A 26,533-nucleotide genomic window follows, 5' to 3' on the forward strand; every position below is an offset into this window, starting at 1 on the left:
ATATCACAATTTCTATTCGGTTTTTGGAGCTTTAGGGAGAGTTTTGAAGAGGGAATCAAGGGGGTTTCGTTGAGAGAAGTTACTTGAGCCCTAATACTTGTATATAAGGTGATTTTCCTTTATTTAATTATTGTAATTAGTGAAAATGAGGGGTTAGGGCTTGGGATTTTTGGAGAAATAATTTAAGGATTTGAAGGACCAAACGATGTCGGATTTTGATGAATTTTATATGGTTAGACTCGGGAGAGGACAACGTTTATTATTCTGCCATTTTTGACTAATTTCAAGACGTGGGTCCGGGGGTCGGGTTTTGGTCTGTTTTAGATTTTGGCATATTTTTGTAGTTTTTCTTGTGGAATTCATTCCATTAGCATATATTGATCGTATTGTACTGATTATGATTAGATTCGGAGCATTTGGAGACCGGGTCCAGAGACGAGGGCATCCCGGGGTAAGATATTTATGCTGTTAAGGTAAGTAACAATTTTAACTCTGGCTTTGAGGGTATAAACCTGGAGATTTGACATCACGTGATTGTTTGGAAGTGATACCCACGCTAGGTGACGAGCGTGTGGTGTGCACCGCGAGGGATTGAGACTTGGTCCGTCCCGTGAGGCTGTGAGGCTTAATTGGCTATTATCTGTGGTTATGTATTTATTTGTTATTGAACTTGTTTGCCTTCATGTTAGAGATCATGCTTAGGCTTTATTCATGCTCACATTATTTGTACTGAGTCTTAGAAATTATTGTACATGTTACCTCAGTCTCTATTATCTGCTAATATGCGGTGGTACTTAATGTGGGTTGTGTTCCCTTATTTGTTGGTGATGATGAGGCTAGTGAGGTACATGATTGAGTGAGGCCGAGGGCATGGTTGTGAGGATATTAATACCATAGCGTGTGAGTTCGTAGCACGTGAGTTGACCGTGCGGGTCTAGGTATTGGTACCATAGCGCGTGAGTTATCCGCGTAGCACGTAAGTTGACCGTGTGGATACAGGTATTGATATGATGGCACGTGAGTTGTCCATGCTTAGAGCTTGGGCTTTGGTAGCCCCTCCGGAGTCTGTACACACCCCCAATGAGCGCAGAGTGTTGAGCGTTTTGAGTATTGAGTGCGAGTGATGAGTGATGGAGTGACACTGCTGCGAGGTTGTATTTATTTTTTTTGTTGTGTGCATTTATCTGTTAAACTTCTTTGTGGCATTTACTGAGTTATGAAATTTACCTGTTTATTTTTAAATTATGAAAATAAATAACTGGATTGTTTTACTTAGCTCGTCACTATTGCTTAGTTCCTTAGTTATTTCTATTACTTGCTGAGGTAGTTGTACTCATGCTACACCCTGCACTTTATATGCGGATTCAGGTAAGTTAGAGCGCGACGATCGTTGAGTTCAGGCCGGCTATCTGTGGAGATTGCAAGGTAGCTGTTAGCATCCGTAGGACCTTGTTACTCCTTTTATCATTGCTTCTTTTGGATTGTATTGACAGTTAGAAAATTTCATTTCTTAGTTCATAGATTTAGACGCTCTTGACTTAGATTCAGATGTTGAAATATTTTATTAAATTCTTAAAATCGATTTATTAGTAATATTTTGGGAAATAGGCTTGCCTTATAACACGATAGGCGCCATCACGACCACAGTTAGATTTTGGGTCGTGACACTTATGTGTCTAGCTATTTCTCAAAATTAAAAGACTTATGGGAAGAGTTTGAAGCATTAGTTCAGGCTCCTAGCTGCAACTGTGAAAACTACAAAGAGTTTAGACTGAATCTGCAGAAATTGAAGTTGTTTCAATTCTTAATGGGGCTTAATGACTCATATGACCAGGCAAGAAGCCAAATCTTGCTCATGAGCCCAATGCCATCTGTAAACCAAGCCTACTCTATGGTTATAAGTGATGAAAGCCAAAAATCAGTCAAAAATGTGACTGGTATCCTAGGTGTTAATCCTGCAGTAATACCAGAAAACTATGAAGCTGCTATGTTCACTAGAAATGGTGGTGGAAATCAGAACCACAAGTTCAAGAAGAACTATAATTTGCAGTGTGAAGTATGCAAACTTAAGGGGAATGCCAAAGAAACCTGCTATAGGGTGGTAGGATACCCTTCTGAATTTAAGAAAATGAAGTTTGGGCAATCTGCAACTTATAATGTACAGATGGACAGTTGTACTTCTCAGGCTAGCCAAAATAGTGGCTACAATGATTTTTCACAAGCCGACTTTCTATCGACTAAACCAAGAGTGGATTACTCTGACATGTAGCACAAATACGACACTCTTAATGGATAGAATACCAAAACTGTCCCTGCATTATTTACCAAAGAACAGTACAATCAGCTTCTACAAATGATATCAACACCCTCCGTGCTCTTACACTCACAAATGGCACGACAACACCCTTCGTGCTTTTACACTCACAAATGGCACAACAACACCCTTCGTGCTTTTACACTCTTCCTTACCATGAAAATAATAATATAAATTTTGAAGAGTATTTAAGTGCGGGGATATACACTTATCAATCAATTCAATACCAAAATACTGACTTCACCTTCCAAAATATTCAACAATAATTAAATGAATAATAATTTCACGAATAATGATCAAATAAGCATGTGATAATTATTGCAGGAATTCAAGAATTAATATTTGACAAGGAATATGAGTGAAACAATTAATGTAATAATTAATTCATAATTTAAATCGATTTATGATTTTTCAAGTAATTATGCAAATAATTAATTTGACGATGTATAAACACCCGTCACCTTGCCTATACGTCATACACATGCATCTCACATAACAAATAAATTAAGGGTTCTATTCCCTCAAGTCAAGGTTAACCACGACACTTACCTCGCTTTGCAACCAAATTTCAAGTTTCCAGCACACCCTTGCCTAGCGAATTAGTGTCCGAAATCCTCAAATCTAGTCATAAACAATTCAATATATTCATACAAATTGTAAAAATTAACTACATATGAATTTATTAATTTTCTGGATTAAAATCCGAAATTCATCTAAAAAATCAATAGTGGGGCCTACGTCTCGAATCTCGAAAAAAACTTACGAAATTCGTACACCCATTCCGATACGAGTCCAACCATACAAAAATTATCCAATTCCGATGTCAAATGGACCTTCAAATCTAAATTTTTCGTTTTTGGAAAATTTTACAAAAATCCCAATTTCTTCCATCTAAATCCGAAATAAAGGATGAATATAGACATGGATTCATGAAATATAATCACTATTGGTTATAGAACACTTACCCAATTCAAAGTCGTGAAAATCTCCCTTTGAAATCGCCCAAATCTGAGACTTGAAATGTCTAAAAATGAGAAAAATCTCGGACTCTTCGATTTATATACTGCCCAGGATTTTCGCACATGCGGTGCCTGAGCTCGCACCTGCGCATCCACTTTTGCAGAAAGGGTTTCGCTTCTGCGACCCTCACTTGCCCAGCCTCCGTTTCTGCGATGCTTAGGACCGCATTTGCGGTCGCGCTTTTGCGCAAAAATGGTTGCACCTGCGAAGAACCTAGGCCAGCCCAATCCTGCATCTGCGATGAAAGGTTCGCTTCTACTAGCTCGCACCTGCGATGCAAATTCCGCAGGTGCGATTACATAAGATTGGAAGAACCTTCAGATTTTCTTCTAAATCCAAATTTGATCTGTTAACCCTCTGAAACTCACCCGAGGTCCCTGGGACCTCAACCTAATATACCAACAAGTCCTAAAACATAACACAGACTTACTCAGGGTCTCAAATAACATCGAAATTACAATTCACATCTCGATTCGAACTTTAAGTTTTAAACTTTTCAATTTGCAAGTGTTGTGCCGAAACATGTTAAATGAATCCGGAATGACATCAAATTTGGCACACAAGTCATAAATGACATAACAGAGCTATTCAAATTTCCAGAATTGGATTCCGGCCCCGATATCAAAAAGTCAACTCCATAGTCAAACTTGAAAATCTTTAGCCTTTAAATTTCTAGTTTCCGTTAAATGATCATAATTTGAGCTAGGGATCTCCAAATTAAATTTCGGACATACGCCCAAGTCCCAAATCACGATACAGACCTACCGGAACTTTCAAAATACCGATCCGGGTCCGTTTGCTCAAAATATTGACCAAAGTCAACTTAGTTGAGTTTTAAGGCTCTATTTCACATTTTAGTCCATATATTCACATAAAAACTTTTCGAAAAATTATACGGACTGCGCACGCAAGTCGAGGAATAATAAATAGTGCTTTTCGAGGTCTTAGAACACATAATTAATTATTAAATTTAAAGATGAACTTTTGGGTCATCACATTCTCCACCTCTAAAACAAACGTTCATCCTCGAACGGAATTAGAAAAAGTACCTGAACTAGTGAAAAGGTGTGGGTATTTACTTTGCATATTCGACTCGGACTCCCAGGTAGATGCTTCTACCGGTTGGCCTCTCCATTGTACCCGAACTGAAGGATAACTCTTAGACCTCAACTGTCGAACCTGCCGGGCTAGAATAAGTCAAATCCTTGTCCAATTGGACTGATCTGAAATCTAACACATGGGACGGATCACCATGATATTTCCAGAGCATAGACACATGGAACACCGGATGAACTGCTGATAAACTCGGTGGTAGTGCAAGCATGTAGGTTACTTCACCCATCCTTTCAAGAATTTCGAATGGTCCAATATACCTAGGGCTCAACTTGCCCTTCTTTCCGAACCTCATTACACCTTTCATAGGTGAAACCCGGAGCAATATTCTTTCTCCATCCATGAATGCAACATCATGAACTTTACGGTCGGCTTAACTCTTTTGCCTAGATTGAGCTGTGCGTAATCGATCCTGAATAACTTTGACTTTGTCCAAAGCATCCTGTACCAAATCGGTACCCAACAACTGAGCCTCTCCCGGTTCAAACCAGCCAACTGGCGAAAGACATCGCCTTCCGTATAATGCCTCATATGGAGCCATCTAAATGCTCGACTGGTAGCTATTATTATAAGAAAACTCCACAAGTGGCAATTACTGATCCCAAGAACCTCCAAAATCTATAACACATGCGCGAAACATATCTTCCAATATCTGAATAGTGCGCTCTGACTGTCCGTTTGTGGATGAAATGTTGTACTCAACTCAACCCGCGTGCCTAACTCACGTTGTACAGCCCTCCAAAACTGTGAGGTAAATTTTACTTTTTAACTCATAGTCTAAAGCAGAAGGCAAGGGAATAATCTCTGACACTGGACTACAATCACAGGCAGACAAGACAATTAACATATACTAAATGTCAACATTCGAGGGTAAGGAGAGTTGACATTTTAACCAAAGTTTAGGGCTTCGGAGTTATAAATTTTTACATAAGGGAATTGTAACTAGCATGGACTGTGACATGCTATTTACTTAGTACTTTGAAATAATAAGCTTTAAAACCTAAGATGAAACTCAATAGTTTCTTCTCCCTGGTACAGTTCTTACTGTTACAAGGACAACAGAATAAGGAGCTGCTACGTGCATTAAATCAACCGATACTTGCATATTTCAAAACTGACTGCAGAGGCAAAGCAACTAGACAGTAAAATTGCTTACAAGTTCCAAAATCAAGTTTACATTACTCTTCCTCTTCACAAGTGTAAACCATCCCAATTGAGGAACATGTACGGGGAAATAATGTGGCGCACTTTGAGATTATCTTGCACTGAAAATTGGCTCAGCGTCCATGCTTGGTTGAGTTCTTCTAGTGTACTTGAGTAGTAGACCTTCTAGAGAAAGTCCTGGTACCTTCAGATCCCTATACATTACATAATAACAGCAGAAATGGAGCATATGACATCATTTCAAGGATCAAGTAAGATGAAAGAAACAAGATTGAAATCATAGGCAATGAAATGTAAAAGCCAACCTGACAAATAGCTGCAGTTCTTTCCATTCCCACTTCGGCTTCTCCTGGAATAATTTGGAAAACCGTTCAGCAGGCATAGATGGGAGTGAAGAAACACTAAAAGCATAAATCCTAGTCTCGATCCCGAGCTTTTCTGTTAAGACTTCTCCTTCTAGCACATCAAAACTTGCATTCATCCCTTCAGGAACTTTCTTTCTCCACTCTTCCATAAATCTTTCAAGTTTCATTTTTTTCCCTCTTAAGATTACTCTGGCGAAATGCACACAAACTGGCCTCTCTTCCAACCTCCACGTACAGCCGCCTCTAGTGTCATCATCCACCTTACTTCCATAAACTTCCAAACAGTGCCTTACTATTTTCCGAGGGAATCCATCTGCTTCCAGCACACGCAAAACTTCATCTTCATTTAGAGCACTTAAAGGCCAGTCATTCAGCACTGCATCATGCAAAAGCATGTTCAGAATCTCATCCACAAAGTTCTCATCTAAAAGTCGCCAATATCCATCTATCTCTACTGCTGAAAGAGCTCGCAACCCTGTGCACAGTTCCTTGTCACTGGCTTGCACCTTTTCAACAAGGTCATCCCATGCATACAAGCCCCTGTTCTTGTGCGCAAATTCAGTATCCATTTGTGACACTTCATCAAAACCATAAGGGTTTTCTGAGAGAAGCAAATTGAGCTTGTCCAATCTAGGAGCAACCTCGACAAGTTCCATAGTGCCAGGTACTACTTTGATGACAGAAGCAACTGTCAAATTGTCATGATGCTTTTCACTTGAGTCTGGTGAAGCTCCATGTGTGATCGGTAGGTCGGGAGGAGGTATAAGAAATACAGAATTAGAAGTTCCGACAAATTTAATGGCATAAGTTTTTGACTGGCTACAGAGAACTGCATCTTCATCTGGCTGCCCTCTTAATGTTACCCTACAGAATAAGCATAAATTTAACTCAAAACTTTAGATAGCAAATTGAAGAACTTTACAGAATGGTACAACACACCTTTGATTGAGGATATCAGGTAGGAGTTTCTCATCCAGCTCAAGAAGCATTAAATCATCGTGAGGACCAAATAGATTGTGATAAGCGATAGAGATTGATGAATTGGGTTGAACATTTAGTATTGCCTCCGCTCCTCCTTCAGCATAAGTTTGTGATTTTTCTGTTTCCATCTTCAGGTCCATACTTTAATAGAAACCTTACAATACCCCTGATCCCCCAAAAAATTGTAAAAATAAAAGAAAAAAAGAGGAAATTTTTCAAAAGAAAAACAAAAGGAAGATGATCTACTCTAGGTCCCTTGTCTATAAAGTTCTCAAAAAAATGGATCTCTTGAGCAACAACACAAAGAAAACTCTGATAAAACAAATAGGAGCACAAACAGTCCAGTGCAAGAATAGTTATCAGGGTCGAAACCCCAGATGACAACAGACCTCAAATGACCGTTTCACTTCCTTGCCTCCACACCTGCAAGACAAAACATCTGTAATGGAAATTGAAGAACAAAAAAAAAAAACTGAAAAGCACACTGTTCCGATAAATATGAGAACAGCAAGAATTTGATTCTTACTTGAATTTGACAACCTTCATTTTTTTTAAGGCTGTAACTTGTTTCTAGATTAAGGCAGTGGCCAAATATATCATCAAGGATTATATACTCATATATTGTGCAGTTTTTATGAGCCCTGGATATAATGAATGAGGTCATATCACCAATGAATGACAACATCCTTCAATGATATTTAAGAGGTACATATTGGCATCTTTTGAAAGAATGTCTATAGAATAATCAACTAAGAAAAAGTAACTCCCATAGACCCCGAAGAAAAAGAACATTTTGAAGGTTGAGCTTGTTCAGAAAGTGATCGAAATAAAAAATCAGTTCTATCGTCTATGTTATCACATAAAGATTAGATTAAAAGCTCGCAGACTTAATCAGCTTAACACCATAAAGATAGGAAACTGAGCCAACATGACACAATAGGGCCAACTGACTCCTGCTCTAAATGCTTATGTTTGTTGCATCTAAAAGAAGAAAAAAACAAGACGGGATAATGAATTACAAGAACATGAAACATTCAAGTCAACTCAGAAAAAAAAATCTTATAGTTTTAAGATAAAAATCTGGGAAACATAGATTTCCAGCCGAAACTTTGATGGCTTCTCTGGATAAGCCTCTAAAGTTTCCAAGGATACGAGGCCTAAGCTTATCACATAAAATTGAAGGCAACAGTATACTTTGACAAAGTCTTCTTATCCTTAAAACACATTCTCCCTGAAACTTATACTTGAAGTTCTCTATTTTATGTTAAAGTATATAATTCCTTCTGTCACAGTTTACTTGATACTTTCCATTCTAGGAAATCCCACAACTTCTTGTACGAAACTTTGAATTCTTTCAAAAATTCATTCTTTTCAACAATGATGTAACGATAACTTCAATATTTTATTTCACTACTCTTACTAATACAGCACAAGTCAAATTAACTTCCTAAAACCTTGTGATAATCAGATTATGTCACATCAGAAAACCAGTAAAAGTTAACCACACTATTCATCTCAGAAGGAAAAATATCATAAATTTGAGCTAATTCTTAAAAATAACAAGATAGAGAAAAATGCAATAACTAAAATTTTCTACTAAATAAAGCCTGAACTCTAACGAAGTATTGCCCAATACCAAATTTATACATCCAAATTCTTGTCAAAGCCCATTTCATTTCTCATAAAACAGAATCTCCAAAAACGTTTAAAGACTAGGCAATAGATTTAGATTTGTCCTTACAAACGATCAGAACAAGATCTCAAACAATAGCAGCACACACACACACACACACAGCACAACCCACAAAATAAATACCATATCACAAAGCAGCAAACCCAAGTTAAGATTTTCTGAAAATATCAGTAGAGAAAATTACCCGTTTTTTCCTTTTGGGAGGCGTTAATTGTGAACTAATCTCCAATGGAGTTTGGGTAGGGTTGAAGAGATGAGAGAGAGACAGAGAGAGAAAAAAAAAGTGAGGAGCTGTGGATTTGGAGGGAAATTTGGAGAGAGGAAAGAGAATTTTTTATTTTCTTTTTTGCGAAAAAATAGAGTTAATGGGTTGGGAGGCCCATTATTCTGGGCTGGGCTCTGTGTAAAAAATGAAGAAAGACAAGAATGAAGAATTAATCCAAATAGCCGCTTACCTAATTTCTTAAACTAAAAATAGTAGGCTGATGTATAAAATATGTAAAATTCATGTATAATATATGTATAACTATATATAATCAATGTATAATCTATAAATACCGGCTAGAAAAATTAAATAGTGAACCTGACCGGCTATCTCTGTAACAATCCCAAAGAAAATATGGGCCAACATTGGAGTTTTATATTTGGACTTAATTATAGCCCAGGCATGTGGATCAATGATTGCCATTTTAGGACCTCAAATGCTCTAACGCAAAGGGTGTTGAAGTTCCAAAAGGCTTATGACCTTGTAGTAAGGGTGGCAAGTGGGTCGGTCCTGGGTCTAAACGGGCCAAGCGAGCCGGTCCAACGGTCTCGGTTCCAAATTAAACGGGTCAAACGGTCCCGGTCTAAACGGCCTTTTAGTAGGGACCGGCCCGGGACCTTTTGGTCTCGAGCTAAACGGTCCTGGCCCGCGGGTTAAATGGACTAAGTGGGCCCAACGGATTTTTTTTTAAAAAAAAACTATAAATTAGAGACAAAAGGATGTTAAAAATAATATCTAAGGCAATGCCTTGTAAAATTTATTATAGAATTATGACCTAAATTTTTTAATATTTTTAAATTCAAATTTAAAGTCTAAAGACAAAAATATTGTAAAGAGATATTCAAAGCAATGTCTTGTAATTTTATTATAGTATTAAAAAAATATATCAAGGTCCGGAGGAATTTTCGTTGGTGGTGGCGGAAAAGTAGCTTGGTCATCGCCACTTCCGGGCGAAGCAACATCCTCCGCAAGTTTAGCTAGCATTTCTTCGTAAGCTTCGTCTTCATCTAGTTGTGATTCAGCAAGTCCAAAATTTCTTCTTTCCGACCGGATCCAATCTCTGAAAAGTACTGATTTTTCCATGCTCTCCCTCATAGATGCTCTATAATCACTGAGTTGAAGTCTTGCTTGACTGAAAGCGCTCTCTGATGCCACTGTTGAAGCTTGAATAGTTAAAATATCTCGGATCATCCTTGAAAGAACCGGAAAGTATTTTTCTTTGTACTTTCACCATTCCAAAAGACTAAAGGAGCCGTCGGGATTCACTTCCTCAATTCCCTGCGACAAATAAACTTCAAGCTCATTTAGTTATGAAAAATCACTACTACTAGAACCTTGAGAACCCCTAAGCACCGCCCAAGCAATAAGTGTTCTTACTCCCGCAATTCTTTTAGATGATTGAGAATTAGAAGAAGGAGTTGGAATAATTAGTCTAGCATGATTTAATGTAACTTGATAAGCATTAAAAATAGTTTGAGCATTTATTCTAATTGAGGCTATTGCTTCTGGAAGTTGAGACAATTCCTCATCTTCAGGTGCTAAACCATTATAAACAGTTTCATACCAAAAATGAGGACCTCCTAATTTCATACAAGGATTTAACAAAGCAGAAACATCATAAATAGGAGGAATAGGGAAAAAATATTTTTTAAACTTTTTTCTCATAGAATCAATAGCAAGTTTATAAATTTTTCCACCCTCTGAAAAATAAGCAAATAAATTTGCAAGTTCTGCAATATAAACTAAACAGTTAAAAATAGTAGGATAATATTGCCCAGAAAATTCATTTGTAGCAATATGAAATTTTTCTAAAACATCTACAAGTATTTTAACATTAGTCCAATCCTCATTTGTAAGGTGCTCATCATCATCACTTACATGTGCATTAAATGATGAGTTTACGAAATTTCTATATTCATATGCAACAACCAAACTTTCATACATGTAATTCCATCTAGTTGGACAAGGTTTAGGAACATTTCTTTCTCTTAGGTCAAATCCATAGCATCTTTTAAAATATTCTCTAAGTCTACTTCTACGGTTTGGATAAAAAATCCAGTTAAGAGCCATTTTAACCTTTTTAATTTCAATATTTAAAATTCTTATACCATCACCCACAATTAAATGGTAAATATGATAAATACATCTAACATGAAAAATTTTACTAATACAAAAATATCAACAAATATTTATAACTGTGCTAGCAATAAACTGTCATGTGTGACGTGAATTAATTACTCTATAAGAAATATTGCGCTTTTGCATTATCCAATACTCATCAATCCAATGACCGATAACAGTAAGGTAATCGCAGTCGTTACCACTTCTACCAATATCAGTTATAATAGCAACACGATAATTTATATGAGTAAATAAATAGCGCAAATATTGTTCATATTCATGTTTATATTTATAAATATCGCTCTTTACGGTTGTGCGAGGAAAACCTTTATAAGTAGGATTAAAAAAATTTCTAATATAATGCACAAAGTTAGGATCAGAAGGAAAACTATAGGGTAAACACATAACAGTTACCATTTTTGCCAATTATTTCCGATATTTTTTTGGATCATAATATAAAATACCACCGGTAACAGTGTTAATTCCTGGTTGAAATTTATTTGAACCGGTACTAGGGTCAACCTGACTAGGAGTAGGTAGACTTTTCTCCTCTGCCAAAGCTTTCATACGAAGATATCTCACTTTATCTTAAAGGTGTTTCAATATGTGTCTACCTCCCCACCCCCCCAATCTAAAATATTTAAAAACTAACATCATGCCACAAGTTTTACATTTAGCCTTATTTTCTGGAATTAGTTGAGTAAAAAATGGCCAAACGGGAGATGTTTATGTCCGTTTGCTGGGTTGTCTAGAAAAAGTAGGGGTAGTAACAAGAGTATCAAATGAGGCATCATTTGGATTAGCAGGGTTATCACTAGTTGAATTAACATCAGGAGCAGGACTAGTTGGTGTATCATCATCCAGTTGAGTTTCATCAAAATCTATTTCCTCATCATCATTTTCATCAATAGTTGGATTAGAATAAAGAGCATTCATTAATTCATGGTCTAATTGTTCACCAAATTTAATATTATGGCAAAATTGACTTTCTAATAAATTGTAATAAACTGTTATCGCTATCAAAAATAGCAGGTGTAGGACGGATATGGAGTTTAGTTCGAGGAACCCGTGGTAGTGGAGGAGGAACATATTGAGCACTAGATTCGTCACTCTTGGATTTTCCCTTATTTTTACCAAAAAGTTTTTTTAAGGAAGCCATCTTAATTAATAAAGTAATAGAAAATTAATAAAACAAACAAAACTATAATATTAAAACTTAAGAATTGGAACGAGTTTACCGAATTGACGAACAACTTGTTGAAAATTGATTATCGTTGAAGACTTTAATTCACCAACTTCACAATTGTTTCACAAATTGTAACAATAAAGTAAGCAATAATAGCAATTATAGAAGAAAATTAGAGAGAGATTGTGATAGATTGGTGATTTTGTAAGAATAATGAAAGAATGAAGGGGTATTTATAGTTGAAAATAGGGAAAAAGTATAATTATAAGAAGTTTGGGGTTAAACAAAGTTGGGGGAGGTTAGATGGCTATTTTATAAATAGCCAACGGCTATATTTTAAATTTATAATATATATATATATATATATATATATATATATATATATATATATATTTTAAAGTTGACTGTTGGGACTGTTTGGCCCGCTAAGGGACCGGTACGGTCCCAGGCCCTGGCGGACCCAAAGCATAAGACCGGCCCATGCTCACTAAAACTAGTCCCAACGGTCTTGGCCCGTTTGGCCCGCGTTCCTCGGCCGGCCCCGGGCCTGGACCGGCCCACTTGCCAGCCTTACCTTGTAGTAACGAAGGAATTTCTATTACAGTTTTAATCCTTGAATTGCTTTCCTTGAGCCGAAGGTCTATCAGAAACAACCCTCTTTCTAAGATATGCATAAACACCCATACCTCTCTTGTAGGATTACACAGGATATGTTGTTATTGTTTTAATCCTTGAATTATTAAATGAGTTAAGAAAGAAAAGGCACACATTTTCTTAACGAAGAAAAGAAGAAGATAATGGCTGAACAACTTATTTCGTGTTTCACAGGGAGACAGTCTGGTAATAAAAAGTCATAATCTAAATTGTAATATTACGATTACGAGTACAAATTTCAGTAACCAAAGGCTATTGTTGCCTGTGAATCATCTTACTGTTAACTATATGAAAAGAAAAAAAAGAATTCGTTCCATACTTGGAGCTATTCATCAAATTCTTGAATATCATACATGTTTAGGGTTTGGCATCCTTGCAAATCCTTACATTCATCAACTCATAGGTTTTAATTTTTGTGCTTAATTTTATAAATACTTATTAGCAATTCCTATCTCCAAGATGTTTCCAAGACCAAATGAATTGAAGTCTTATACCTTAAGAACGCTATATAGCCAAAGCAGAAGATTTGAGCATTAATGTCTAATTGATTCGATTAGTCATAACTCATAAAGATGTGCTAACGACTAAGAAAATTTAATATAAATCACTTTCATTACTTTACTTGGACCAAAAAATAAGTACGGTGTCAATTGCTGTTTCTTTGATCTGAAGTGGTTAATTAATTTTAAAAAGATATAATATCGGACTGGACAAGTACATTCATATTGTGATTACATTTGAGCAGATTGAAAAAAATGGATTGCAATGTAGTACATTCATAATGATCTCTCTTACTTTTTTCACGTATATATGAATTACAAAAAAAATAAAACACAAGTCTATTTCTTGAAATTAACAAACTAGATGACTTGGTTTTAGAAAAAATATCAAAGTATATTCAGGTCCACAATCAGTAATCTTAGTACCAACATAAAAATCTTCGCAGAAAAAAAGGAAGCTGGGAGGGAAGTAGTTGGTAGTCGAGCCCACGCAATTTATGGATATGTACTCCCCTCCCATTCTAAGTGGACGTTTGGACGTAAGAATTGTAAAATTTCAAAAAAAAAAAAAAAGGCGAAAACGTTTTTCAACTAAAAAATGATATTTAAAAATTAAAATTGTGTTTGGACAAGAATATAATTTTAAGTTGTTTTTGAAATTTTATGAGTAATCGGAGTGAAAATTTTAAAAAATAATTTTTTGGAATTTTTCAAAATTTCGAAAAATTTTAAAATGCATATTCAAGTGAAAATTGAAAATTTTATGAACAAACGTTAATTTCAAAAAAAAAATAAAAAACATTTGAAAAAAAGAAAAAAAATTCTTATGTCCAAACGGGCACTTCTCTTTTCACTTCACACTTATTTGGCTTGCAAATTGCACATTTTTATTTATTTGAGACATCAGAAAATTGCTTTAAATAATTACTGTAATTCTGAGGACCACCGTTGAATAAACATTTCATTAACGAATGTCACTTCTTTTTTTTCCTGGCAGATGTCATTTCTCGTATCAGTAAGGCCAAATATATTCATGTACCGTAAGAAAAAGTTTAAATATATCATTCATTATAGTTTGGGTTCAAATATATCTCTGTCATAATATTATTGATTCAAATATACTCTCATCGTAATATTATTGGTTCAAATATACCTTTCTTCTGTTAAGTTTGTCCAAGTTGGACATCCAATTCTACGTGGCACTGATATTTGATGAGGTGAATGCCACATGACATGCTACCTCAGCGCCCCTAATCTATATATAAAAGATTAAAATTTGAAATACAATATTTTTTATGGTAGCGGTAATGGTGGCAATAGTGACGGAGGGGAAGGAAATTTTAGTGGTAGAAAAAAATAGAAGAGAGGGATAAAATGGGTTAGGGACGCTGATGTGGCAAACCATGTGACATCCACCTCATCAAATGTTAGTGTCACGTAAGATTAGATATCTACATTGAACAAACTTAACGGAAAATGAGTATATTTGAACCAATAGTATAACGACATTGGTATATATAGACTCAAAGTATAACGAAATGTATATTTAAATATTTTCTGACAGTACAAGAGTATATTTGACCATTTTCCAATTAAAAAACTGTAACCCTATTCCTGCAGAAGTAGGAATAATGAGACCAAAAATAATGATATAAGTATTCGAATATTTTTTTTTTATTCATCGAATAATATAATACCAATCTTGGCACTTCATTATTATCCACCGTATACAATTCGTGATAATCCTCGCATAACTTAAAAGTCTTTGTGTGGGATCTTTTCCAAGTACAATGTTCCCACACCCTATTTCGTTTCAAAGTGTTTCAACGGTCAACAGTATTATCAATATATGCGGTGTCATTTATGAATATTGAACAATCGTCAAATCTTCTGTCTCATCTAACCTTAGCTGTTAGGTTTGTGATGCAGGGAAAATAAACCTAATTTTATTGAAATTGTAAGGCATATTTGGTAGTTGGTACGAGTTCAATTCCAACCACATCTGCATTTATGTCTAGACAAATATTTGCTGGCTTCATCATCTACCTTCTTCACTGCCCTTAATGCAGCGACCTTAAATCATGGGCAAACGAGGGAGAGAGAGGTGGGGGCAGGGTGGAGCCATCATAGAAGTTACAAGTTAGGCAGAACCCTGTAGTATTGGCCAAATCTTATATGTATAAAAATATTATTTAATAATAAAAAAGGAGAAGATCGGTGCACGAAGTATCCCGTATTCATGCAGGGTCCGGAGAAGGGTCACACTCCAAGGGGTGTGATGTACGCAACCTACCCTGATGCAAGTGTTAGTGGTTGATTCTACGGCTCATACCCGTGACCTATAGGTCACACAGAGACAACTTTATCATTGCTCCAAGGCTCATCTTCAAAAAAAATATTTAATATGTACAATCAGACCTCTCTATAACATCCATATATAACAGCTATTCACTATAAAAGATAAGTTTTCCTCATAACCAATTTTTAAAGTTATATTTTTACCTCTCTATAACAACTTTTTCCCTATAACAACAACAACCATATTTATAGTAGAACATTATTTATAAAATTACACTTCTATAACAGCCATATAAAATCATTAAGATTACTATTAATTCTAAAAATATGCACACAATCTATTCCATTAAAAAAAAAGTTTCTACCTTATATGATATATAAGATTTGAAGATTTGCACATGATATCTTTTCCATTGGACAAATTTTAAAAAATAATTAGATAGAAAATTTAATTGTTAAGCTCTTAGATTGTCTTCAAGGGAAAGCTATTGGATACATTTTGCTGAAAATTTAGACACGAACCTTCACCGATTCAAGCGTTATATTAGTAAGAGAATGAAATTTACGAAACAAGCTACAATTACAAAGTTCTTCCTTCAATCTTGAAAGAATTTATTTTTCTAAGTAGCTTTAAAATGTCTACCTTAGAGTTTAAATATGTATGAGTTTAGTTATGAATTTATTAATAATGTATTAATTTTCTTCAATATTTAACTAGTGAAATATGCATATCTTTTGAGATTTAAATTTGAATAGTTTTCTTATCTTTTATATGTAACATTAAAAAAGATAAAATAATTGATTTTTGAATAAGTTTTATTTATAACAGCCAAAAAATATTTAAACATCAAATGTTGTTATATGTGTATAACAGTCATTCACTATAAAAGCCAAAAAATATCGGAACAAACGAGGATGTTATAGAGATGGTTGACTGTATAAATAATTTCTTCGGAACCCAGTACGCAAAAAAGAGTTTTAGTTGAGAACTCATAAGCTTAAAATCATGAATTCGGGCACTTTTATATATCATATGACTTGTTATCCTGTAACCTTGCTTGGCTACATTGAGATGTACACTAGCATTGCATACACATATTGTATACACTAGCATTGCATACACATACTATATATTTAATTGTGGTAGTTAGTGGTTAGTGGGAAGCTCATTGCCAGCTGGCAAAGTTTTTATTTTTTTTCTTTTCTTATAAAATGTACAGTGTACAGATATTACTAAAAATGAAATGAAAATAGGGTATTCTTCAATATTCTTCTAGAGTCTTCTCTCCTATGTTCCATGGCTCTCGCATGAGTAAAGCTCGATTTCAATGTATTCTCCTATTTTTGATATGATATCAGAGCTTAGGCTCCGATTCTCGACCCAACTCCTCGCCAATTTTGCATAGTTCGATACTCTTCGATCTGTTTCTCTTTGAATTTCATCTCCTTTTTTTAAACCCCTCCCAAATTATGAGGATCTATAGTGTTTTCACACTTTTTCTCTACTGTGACTCGAACCCAGGACCTAGCTGTCGTAGGTGGAGGTACTTTTACCAACTGAGCAAGCCTCATTTGTCCTTTTTTGATCGATTAAGGGTTCTCAGATCGCGTTTTTTGTTGTTGTTGAGATTTTCTCTGAAATTGAGTGTTTTGACCGCTGAATTTTCAACTAGAACTTGCATTTTAGTATCCTTAACTGCTTGAATCATGGCCGGAGAAGAAGAAGTGACATAATCAACTAATACCTCACTAAACTCGACTAGTCCTCTTTACATGCATCCATCGGAGAATGCAGGAACTACTTTAGTGCCGGTCCCTTTTGATGGATCTGGGTACAAATTATGGATAAGAGGTGTACTAAGAGCTTTGTCTGTGAAGAATAAGGTAGGATTCATTAATGGAAAATGTAAGAGGCCAGATGCAAACGATGCTCTCTTCAGTCAGTGGGAACGATGTAATGACATGGTGACCTCGTGGATACTGAATTCACTTTCTAAGGATCTAACAGATAGCCTACAATATGTCAACAATGCGAAAGAGCTCTGGCAAGAGCTAGAAGATAGGCACGATCAGACGAATGGAGCAAGTTATGAAATGAAAAGGTTATGGGAAGAGCTAAACACCTTGAGCATACATGCTCAGTGCAGCTGCCAGTGTATCTGTGGATTCAAAGCTAATATGCAAAATGTTGAACAAGATAGGAGGCTAATTCAGTTTCTCATGGGACTAAAAGAAGTATATACAATAGTGAGGGGAAGTGTTTTGATGATGAACCCCTTACCTAGCATAGCGCAAGCTTTCTCCATTCTTATTCAGGAGGAGAAGTAGAGGGAAGTCAAGTCCCAGAGTCAAGTCATGATCGACTCTGCTGATCTAAATGCTAATACTTCAGGAGGCAACAATTTTAGGACAAACTACAATCAGAATTTTGTTGGAACTGGTGGTTTCAGAGGAAATTATAATCCTAACAAACCTAGGCCTTTTTGTGAGCATTGCAAAAAACCGGGGCAAACCAAAGACAAATGTTACAAGCTTCATGGGTATCCACAGGGCATGAATAGGTTCAACAACAACTCACAGACCTTCAACAAGTTCAACAAAGGGAAATTGAATGCTGCAAATGTGTTTGGAGGACCAGGTGATGGAATAAATGCTGGAGAAAAGGATGGAGTTTTGCAAGAACAAGGACATAATTTGCATAATCTAACCAAGGAACAATATGGACAGTTTCTGAGCCTGCTCGAGAACTTCCAATCAGGAAATGCAAGGGAAAATTTCGGAAACACTAACGTGGCTGGCGGTGCTGTCAATTTTGCAGGTACTATGACTTGCTGTAATTCTGTTGAGCATAGTAATCACTCATATGATTGTTTTAAGCCAAAATGTCAACTCAAGGATCCTAGACTCCGGTGCCACAAACCATATGACCTTCAAGAAATCTTAGTTAACCAACACTAAAACCCTAGTTTACCCTTTTGTGGTGTCATTGCCAAATGGATATAAGGTAAAGGTGACACTCATTGGAGATGTAGTCCTTAGCCCAAAATTCACCCTAAGAAAAGTTCTTTTTGTGCCTAGTTTCAAATATAACATGATTTCTGTTCATTCTTTGACAGTTCAGCTTGATTGCATAGTTGCATTTACCAAATTTACTTGCTTCCTTCTGCAGACCCCTTCAGTGAAGAGGCTTCTAGAGATTGGTAAAGCAATAGATGGTTTGTACTCTCAGTTCTCAAAGTCTACTTCTAGCATTGTTTCTGATTCTGTGTCTTGCCCTTCCACTTCATATCACACACATATAAATAAAGTACTTTCTGATTCATAGATTGTTATACATAGTTCAAATTTGAATAAAGGAAGTGGCCATTATGTGCTAAATGTCTTTATTAATGGTGTTGATACTGTTGATTCCTTGTGGAACAATCGATTAGGACATGTACCCTTTGTAAAGATGAGAGGTATCTCAACCATGCCAGTTAAATTTGCCTCAAAGCAACCATTCACGTGCCCTATATGTCCTATTGCCACACAAGCAAGATTACCCTTTTTACTATAAAGTTCATCTTCAATCAAAATTGTTGAACTACTACACATTGATTTGTGGGGACCCTACCATGTAAATACTCACGATGGCCACAAATACTTTATAACCCTTGTAGATGATTATAGTAGGTCTACCTGGATACATCTTTTGGGAAGCAAGAGTAATGCTTTATATGTGATTAAAGAATTTTTCACCATGGTAGAAAACTAGTTTGGGACTTCAATCAAGTCCATAAGGACTAATAATGGACTAGAGTTCACCAGTTCTGAAGCTATTTTATTTTTCCAGTCTAAAGAAATTGTCCACCAAAAGACCTGCCCCTACACACCCCAACAAAATAGGGTGGTAGAGAGAAAACATAAATACCTCCTTGAAACAGCTAGAGCATTGCTTTTCCAGTCCAAATTACCCCTAAAGTACTGGGAAGAATGTACACTTACCTCTACATACCTGATAAATAGATTACCTTCATCCCCCATAAATAATAAATGCCCCTATGAACTGCTTTACAAGAAAAAGCCTAACTATTCTTATCTCAGTAGTTTTGGCTGCTTATGTTTCACTACTACACTGAAAAACCGCAAAGATAAGTTTGAGCCAAGAGCCACTCCTCATATTTTTGTAGGCTATCCATCTCGTTCAAAGGGTTACAAAGTCTTAAGTTTGTTCACAAGGAAGATACATGTGTCAAGAGATGTAGTTTTTCATGAAAATGTGTTTCCCTTCTACTTGTCTTTCAATTTCAATAATGTGTCCTGTCCTAGCTAGTTTTCTTTTGCACAACAGATGTACCCTAATGTATCAGTTTTTCCCTCTGAACCTGATATGCCTCACGAGTCTTCATACCACTCTAGTGTAGTGTCACCTGAATCTCACTATGGTGCAATGTCACATGGTCATTCAAATAACCATGACCAATCACCAATAGCCATACGGCAAAATGATAGTCTGATAATTGATTCACCTCCACAAATCCAAGACCAACTATATGTTCCTGATCTCAATAACTATTTTTGTATCAAGTCAGTTGCAAGAATACCTGAGTCATAATCAGTGCAGACCTGTTAGGAACACACAATACCCATGCTTACTTAAAGGACTATGTGCATTCAATCCCAAATCTCCAACCATGTTCTTCTAGCCAAAGTCAAGAAACACAGTCTACATCTTTCACTGCTTATGTCCCAAACAAACAATATTTCTCTTTTAATGCATTAGTTCCTGAAAGTCAGCAGATGGTAAGAAATACTTCACATGAGTGTGAACCTTGTTCATATGATGAGGCAGTCATTAATCCTGCCTAGCAAGCAGCAATGACCCAAGAATTTCAGGCATTATACACAAATCATACATGGGATTTGGTGCCTCTCCTAGATGGAAAGAAAACTATATGATGCAAGTGGGTGTATAAGATCAAGCATAAATGATAGTAGGATATAATTATATAGTTTAGCTACTATTTTCACTCTAACTTAGCAGTACTTTATTGATATTTGAATGTTAAATGATAATAAATTACTCTAATTAAGAACTTTATGCTTTGTAGGAGCAATTCCGGGCTATGAGGACGTTTAAGAGTGTTTTGGAGTTAATATGGAGCACTGAAGGCCAATTGGAGGTTAGCGCGCTTAGAAAGAAGAAAGAAAAAAATGCTTCAGAAAATCCTCCAGGTGTGCGAGCTATGTGCGGCCGTGCACTGGGCCGCGCATGTCAGGCAGAAACTGGCCAAAGTGTGTGGCCGCACACGTGCTTCCGAGAAAAATCATCCAAGGCCAATTTTGTAATTTGAGAGGCGACTAACCTTGACCTATATGAAGCCCAACTCGCCCAAAAATAGGGTATCTCTATTTCTAGAAGAACTTTGGAGGCAAGAACACAAGAGGAGCAAGACGGAGAATTCTCCTACGAGTTTTTCATCATCTTCTTCGTAATTCCATTGTTGGTTATGACTTTTTATATTGTAATCGTGCATAGTAGTATAAGTAGCTAAACCCGTCATCTAAGGTTGATGGAACTAATTGTTGGATGAAGTCTTGATTACGTTTTGATATAATTGAGCCATTTTTACTTTATAATTGTTCAACTATGTGTTTCTTGTGATTAATTGAAAGGGACCTTGATTAATCGTGTCCAGTTGTCTAGTGTTGCTTGAGAAAGAATACTTGATTAGATTATTGTTGAACACCACCACTTTCGAGTAAGTTAAGAGATTAATTACTTGAATTTAAAAGCTAGATTAGAGATAACGAAGCTTTGATGTGATATTTATGAGTTGTACAAATTATCAACTAGAGTAGTTTGAGAGAATGCTTCTAGTAAATTATCGTAATTGATCGAGAGATAAGTTACGGTAAACAAGAAGTCATCATCTTTATAGAGTGTTACATCGAGATTATAGCTAACGTGTCAGGAATTAATCCGACAATTGGGGAAATCAATAACCCTAGATTCATTTACCCTTGAATTCAACTTCATTCTTGCTTATTGATAGTTTTTATTGTCATTTTACCTTAGTTAAATAATTTCTGTTAATTATCAAATAAAATTTTGAACTCTGAAAATTGTCTGAGCTTATCATTAGCGATACTAAAAGGTGTAGAAAATAGCGGATTATTTTTGCAGCGACCGCTTAGTCCTTTTTATAAGACATAGTTGGGCGTGATCAAATTTTAGCGTCGTTGCTGTGGAACTAACGGTGCTATTTATTATAACTTGGAAAAATTGCTAGGATTTTTAGTTTAGATCAATTTTCTGGGGTGTTAAAAATATTTCCATTGAAATTCTCACGTTTGAACTCTTCTGTGACTCAGGTGCATGCCTAGAAGCTCTTTGAGAAGTGGTGCACTTTTTGAAGGACTCTCAGATCACGAGAAAGCATTCAGGGCATTGAATCGGGCTATCAAGAAGGGCAAACAACTAAAACAAGATGAACAATTCGAAATTGAAATGGAAGACATCGATAACATCAACGAGAATAATAGGAATAATCGAGTTGACCCAAATATCAGAGTGGTAGCACCTATTGTGCCGGAAGCCCGCTCTATATGATTGGGCGCAACCAACTGCTTATAACTTGGCCACCACAATTGCAGTCCATCCGATACAAGTGGAGACATTTCAGATTACCAACAACATGCTGCAAAATAAAAGGGTTGTTCTCCGGGTCATACATCGAAGACCCACAACAACATCTGAAGAACTTTCTATCAATTTGTGTCACTCAAAGACAACCGAATGTGACTCCTGAAGCAATCAGATTATTATTGTTCCCATTCTCAGTGACTGGGGAGGCTCAAACTTGGCTGAATTTGCTCCCAATAAACTCCATTTCTACTTGGGAGGAATGGTCAAGCAGTTCTTAAACAAGTTCAATCCACCCAACAAAACTGCGAGGCAAATTGATGAGATATTACAATTCAGGCAGAATCCGACTGAAACCTTGCAGGAAACCTGGGTGAGGTTTAAATGTATGCTAGTGAAGTGTCCACACCATGGCATCCCAGATTCAGATACTAGGACAGAGATTCTATATGGGTTTGGCTGACGGTCTGAAGGCCAATGTAGATGCTTCAGCTGGGGGTGCATTCTTGAGCAAAACATTCACAGAGTGTAAGATTCTTCTTGACAAGATGGCTCAAAATTCAGGCTGGATGACGAGAGATACAACACTCACTCCAATAGTGTATTCTGTTGCTCTTGACCCAAACCATACAAATGCAGAAAATATAGCCATTTTCATGACCCAGATGAGCTTGTTGACAAAGAAAATTGATGAGATAGGTACAAAACATGTTCACATTATTGATACGACAAATGGGGGCCTATGCACTCCCTGCATAAATCAGTCATATGTTTGGTCGTGGAGTGGAGAGAATGATAACCAGTGCTTCAGAGATGACATGAATTACATCAATAATTTTGGGGGTCAGAGGCAAGGTGGACAACAATGTGGACCTCAAAATCAACAGTACAAACCAACCCAACAACAATACAATACCATTTCAGGGGGAGAACGACCACAAGGCAAAGTCGTGCCTTATCAAAGGCAGCATGGCTACAATCAGCAATACCAAAAACTATTGGCTTACCAATCGCCTCATCAACAAAAAGATAGTAATATGATAGAAATCAAGGGCATGCTGAAAAAACTCATTGGGACAAATGGAAAGATGCAAGAAAAGTTAGCCGCACATGATTCGACTATTAAAGGCATTGAAATTCAGTAAGGCCCGTTATCTATGGCCTTGAACAATCTCCCACAAAGAACATTGCCTACATACACAAACATCAATCCAAAGGAGCAGAACCCAAATCAGCTAATGGCAGTGAGTCTCAGGAATGGAAGGGATTTAGATAGAGAGAAAGAAGTTGCTCAATCTAAGAGAGACGCAATGCCAATTACTCTAGTGACATTAGAGACCGACGAGTCAACAGAGCTCACAGAAGTTGTAATTGAACAGGCACAAGTGGACAAAGGCAAGGAGAAGGAATTTGAACAACTCCCAAAACAAGTGGTAAAAAAGGCTCCTAATAAAGAAAAGACACCAAGCAGTGGGCAGAAACTAACTCCTGCACTATTCCCTCAAAGGTTGGAAAAGAAAAAGAAAGATGACCATTACAGGAACTTCATGGAAATGCTTAGACAAATTCAATTGAATATTCCGCTGATGGATGCTTTGAGGGAAATGCCAGGCTATGCAAAAATGATGAAGGATCTGATGTCTCACAAATTTGACTTCCAGGACCTGTCTACTGTAACTCTAACTCAAACTTGCAGCGCGGTACTGACAAGACCTATGGATCAAAAATTGTCTGATTCCGGTAGTTTCACTATCCCATGCACAATTGGAAGTTATGCTTTTGCTAAAGCATTGTGTGACTTAGGAGCCAGTATAAACTTGATGCCTTTGGCAATCTACACAAAATTAGGCATTGGCAGAGCTAGACCGACCTCAATGTTATTGCAACTGACTGATCGCACAATCAAAAGGCCGACATGAATTCTAGATGATGTGCTAGTCCAAGTGAGGAAGTTTGTATTCCCTTCCGACTTCGTTATTCTTGACTGTCAAGTCTACGAAGAAATATCAATAATTTTGGGGAGGCCGTTCTTAGTCACTGGGAGAGCATTGATCGTCTATGAGACCAGAGAGTTAAAAATGAGGTTGAATAATGAGAAAATAATATTCAATATTCAACAATCTATGAGGAGGCCCATCGAATATGCAAATTGTTCACTAGTGGAGGCGGTGGATGTAATACTACAAGAGGAGGATGAGACCCTTAATGTCAGAGATCCGTTAGAAGCTTGCTTGATGAATTTGGAAGATGTGGATGGTGAAGAGTTGGCGGAGTGGGTCATGGCTATCTAAGGTCAAGGGTTCTGGAAAAGGGAACCCCAATTCGAGCCACTAAACTTAGAAGAAAGGGCAACACCACCTGCGGAGCCATCAATAGAGGAGCCACCACAGTTGGACCTGAAATCGCTTCCAGCTCACCTTAGGTAGGCTTTCTTTCGGCCTAACTCTACTTTACCCGTTATTATCTCATCTGGTTTGTTAGTTGTGCAGGTAGAACAACTCCTACAAGTGTTACAGGAATGTAAGACTGCTATTGGTTGGACCATCCCAGATATAAAGGGTATCAGCCCAACCTTTTGCATGCACAAGATTCTCTTGGAAGAAGGGCACAAACCTTTCAGAGAACATAAAAGAAGGCTGAACCCGAACATGGAATAAGTGGTGAAGAAAGAAGTGATCAAATGTTTAGATGCAGGTATCATATTCCCCATATCTGGCAGTAACTGGGTGAACCCAGTTCAGTGTGTGCCAAAGAAGAGTGGAATGACGGTCGTGTAAAATGAGAATAACAAGTTGATCTTGACTCATACAGTTACGGGTTGACGAATTTGCATGGATTATAGAAAACTGAACACAGCCACCCAGAAAGACCATTTTCCCTTGCCATTCATTGACCAAATGTTAGATAGGTTGGCTAGGCGATCTCACTTATGCTTTTTGGATGGATATTCGGGGTACAATCAGATATCAATAGCCCCTGAAGATAGCGAGAAAACATCCTTTACTTGTACGTATGGCATCTTTGCCTTTCGGAGAATGTCGTTTGGCATGTGCAATGCACCGGCTACATTTCAGAGGTGTATGTTAGCCATTTTCACTGATATGGTGGAGGATATTATGGAAGTCTTTATGGATGATTTCTCAGTGGTGGGGTATTCATTCGAAGACTGTCTTCACAATTTAAGAAAAGTGTAAAAAAGGTGTGTGGAGACAAATTTAGTGCTGAACTGGGAGAAGTGCCATTTTATGGTACAAGAAGGTATAGTATTGGGGCATCGGGTGTCTAGTAAAGGCATTGAGGTCGACCATGCTAAGGTTGATGTGATTGAGAAGTTTCCACCACCCACTTCGGTCAAGGCAGTGAGAAGTTTCCTTGGGCACGCTGGATTCTACATGCGATTTATAAAAGATTTCTCAAACATTGCTAACCCCTTATGTAAACTCCTTGAAAAGGATCATACCTTTGTGTTCTATGATGATTGTAGGTTGGCATTTGAGGAGCTGAAGAAGAGCCTGATGACTGCACCAATCATTGTTGCACCCAGTTGGGAGAAACCGTTCGAGCTCATGTGTGACGCGAGTGATTATGCTATAGGAGCAGTCCTGGGGCAGCGAAAGGACAAACTGGTGCACCCAATTTACTATGCAAGCAGAACGCTAAGCGGTGCACAACTAAATTATACCGTGACTGAGAAACAGATGTTGGCTATGGTGTTTGCTTTCGACAAATTCAGGCTTTATTTGATTGGTTTAAAAGTGATTGTTTATACTGACCATGAAACACTTAGGTACTTATAGCAAAGAAGGAGTCAAAGCCACGCTTGATCCATTGGGTTCTTTTGCTACAAGAATTCGATTTGGAGATCCGCGATAGGAAAATGGATAGATAACCAAGTAGTAGACCACCTTTCAAGGTTGGAGGGAGCTGAAAAGAAAGTAGAGATTGAAGATATAACTTATACATTCCCGGAAGAACAATTACTAGTAGTGGAAATGGAAGAGATGTCATAGTATGCTGATATTGCTAATTATTTGGCAAGAGGTATTGTACCTTATGAACTCTCTTTGATTCAAAAGAAAAAGATCTTTTGCGATTGTCGGTCTTATTACTGGGATGAACCTTTACTTTTTAAAATAATGTTAAGATAACATGATCTAGAGGTGTATCCCCGAGAAAGATCAATCTTCTGTTTTGCAGGCTTGCCATGCTTTACCATATGACGAGCACTTTGGAG

The 26,533-nt window shown here is 36.9% G+C and overlaps 2 protein-coding genes across 2 annotated transcripts; one reads left to right on the forward strand and one right to left on the reverse strand.

Annotated features, from left to right (window-relative positions):
- Positions 1–5,378: 5,378 nt before the first annotated feature.
- Positions 5,379–8,966, reverse strand: LOC107778615 (uncharacterized). Its single transcript, XM_016598898.2, has 4 exons — positions 8,835–8,966; positions 6,916–7,380; positions 5,917–6,840; positions 5,379–5,805 (listed from the first exon to the last, which is right to left on the reverse strand). The coding sequence occupies exons 2-4, from the start codon at positions 7,095–7,097 to the stop codon at positions 5,703–5,705; spliced, it is 1,209 nt and encodes a 402-aa protein (XP_016454384.1). The 5' UTR covers positions 7,098–7,380; positions 8,835–8,966; the 3' UTR covers positions 5,379–5,702.
- Positions 8,967–17,447: 8,481 nt separating this feature from the next.
- LOC107778617 (uncharacterized) lies at positions 17,448–18,002 on the forward strand. The gene has a single exon (XM_016598901.1). The coding sequence runs from the start codon at positions 17,448–17,450 to the stop codon at positions 18,000–18,002; it is 555 nt and encodes a 184-aa protein (XP_016454387.1).
- The last annotated feature ends 8,531 nt before the right edge of the window (positions 18,003–26,533 follow it).

This window comes from Nicotiana tabacum, chromosome 19, assembly GCF_000715075.1.
Source record: "Nicotiana tabacum cultivar K326 chromosome 19, ASM71507v2, whole genome shotgun sequence".
Classification (NCBI taxonomy): Eukaryota; Viridiplantae; Streptophyta; class Magnoliopsida; order Solanales; family Solanaceae; genus Nicotiana; species Nicotiana tabacum.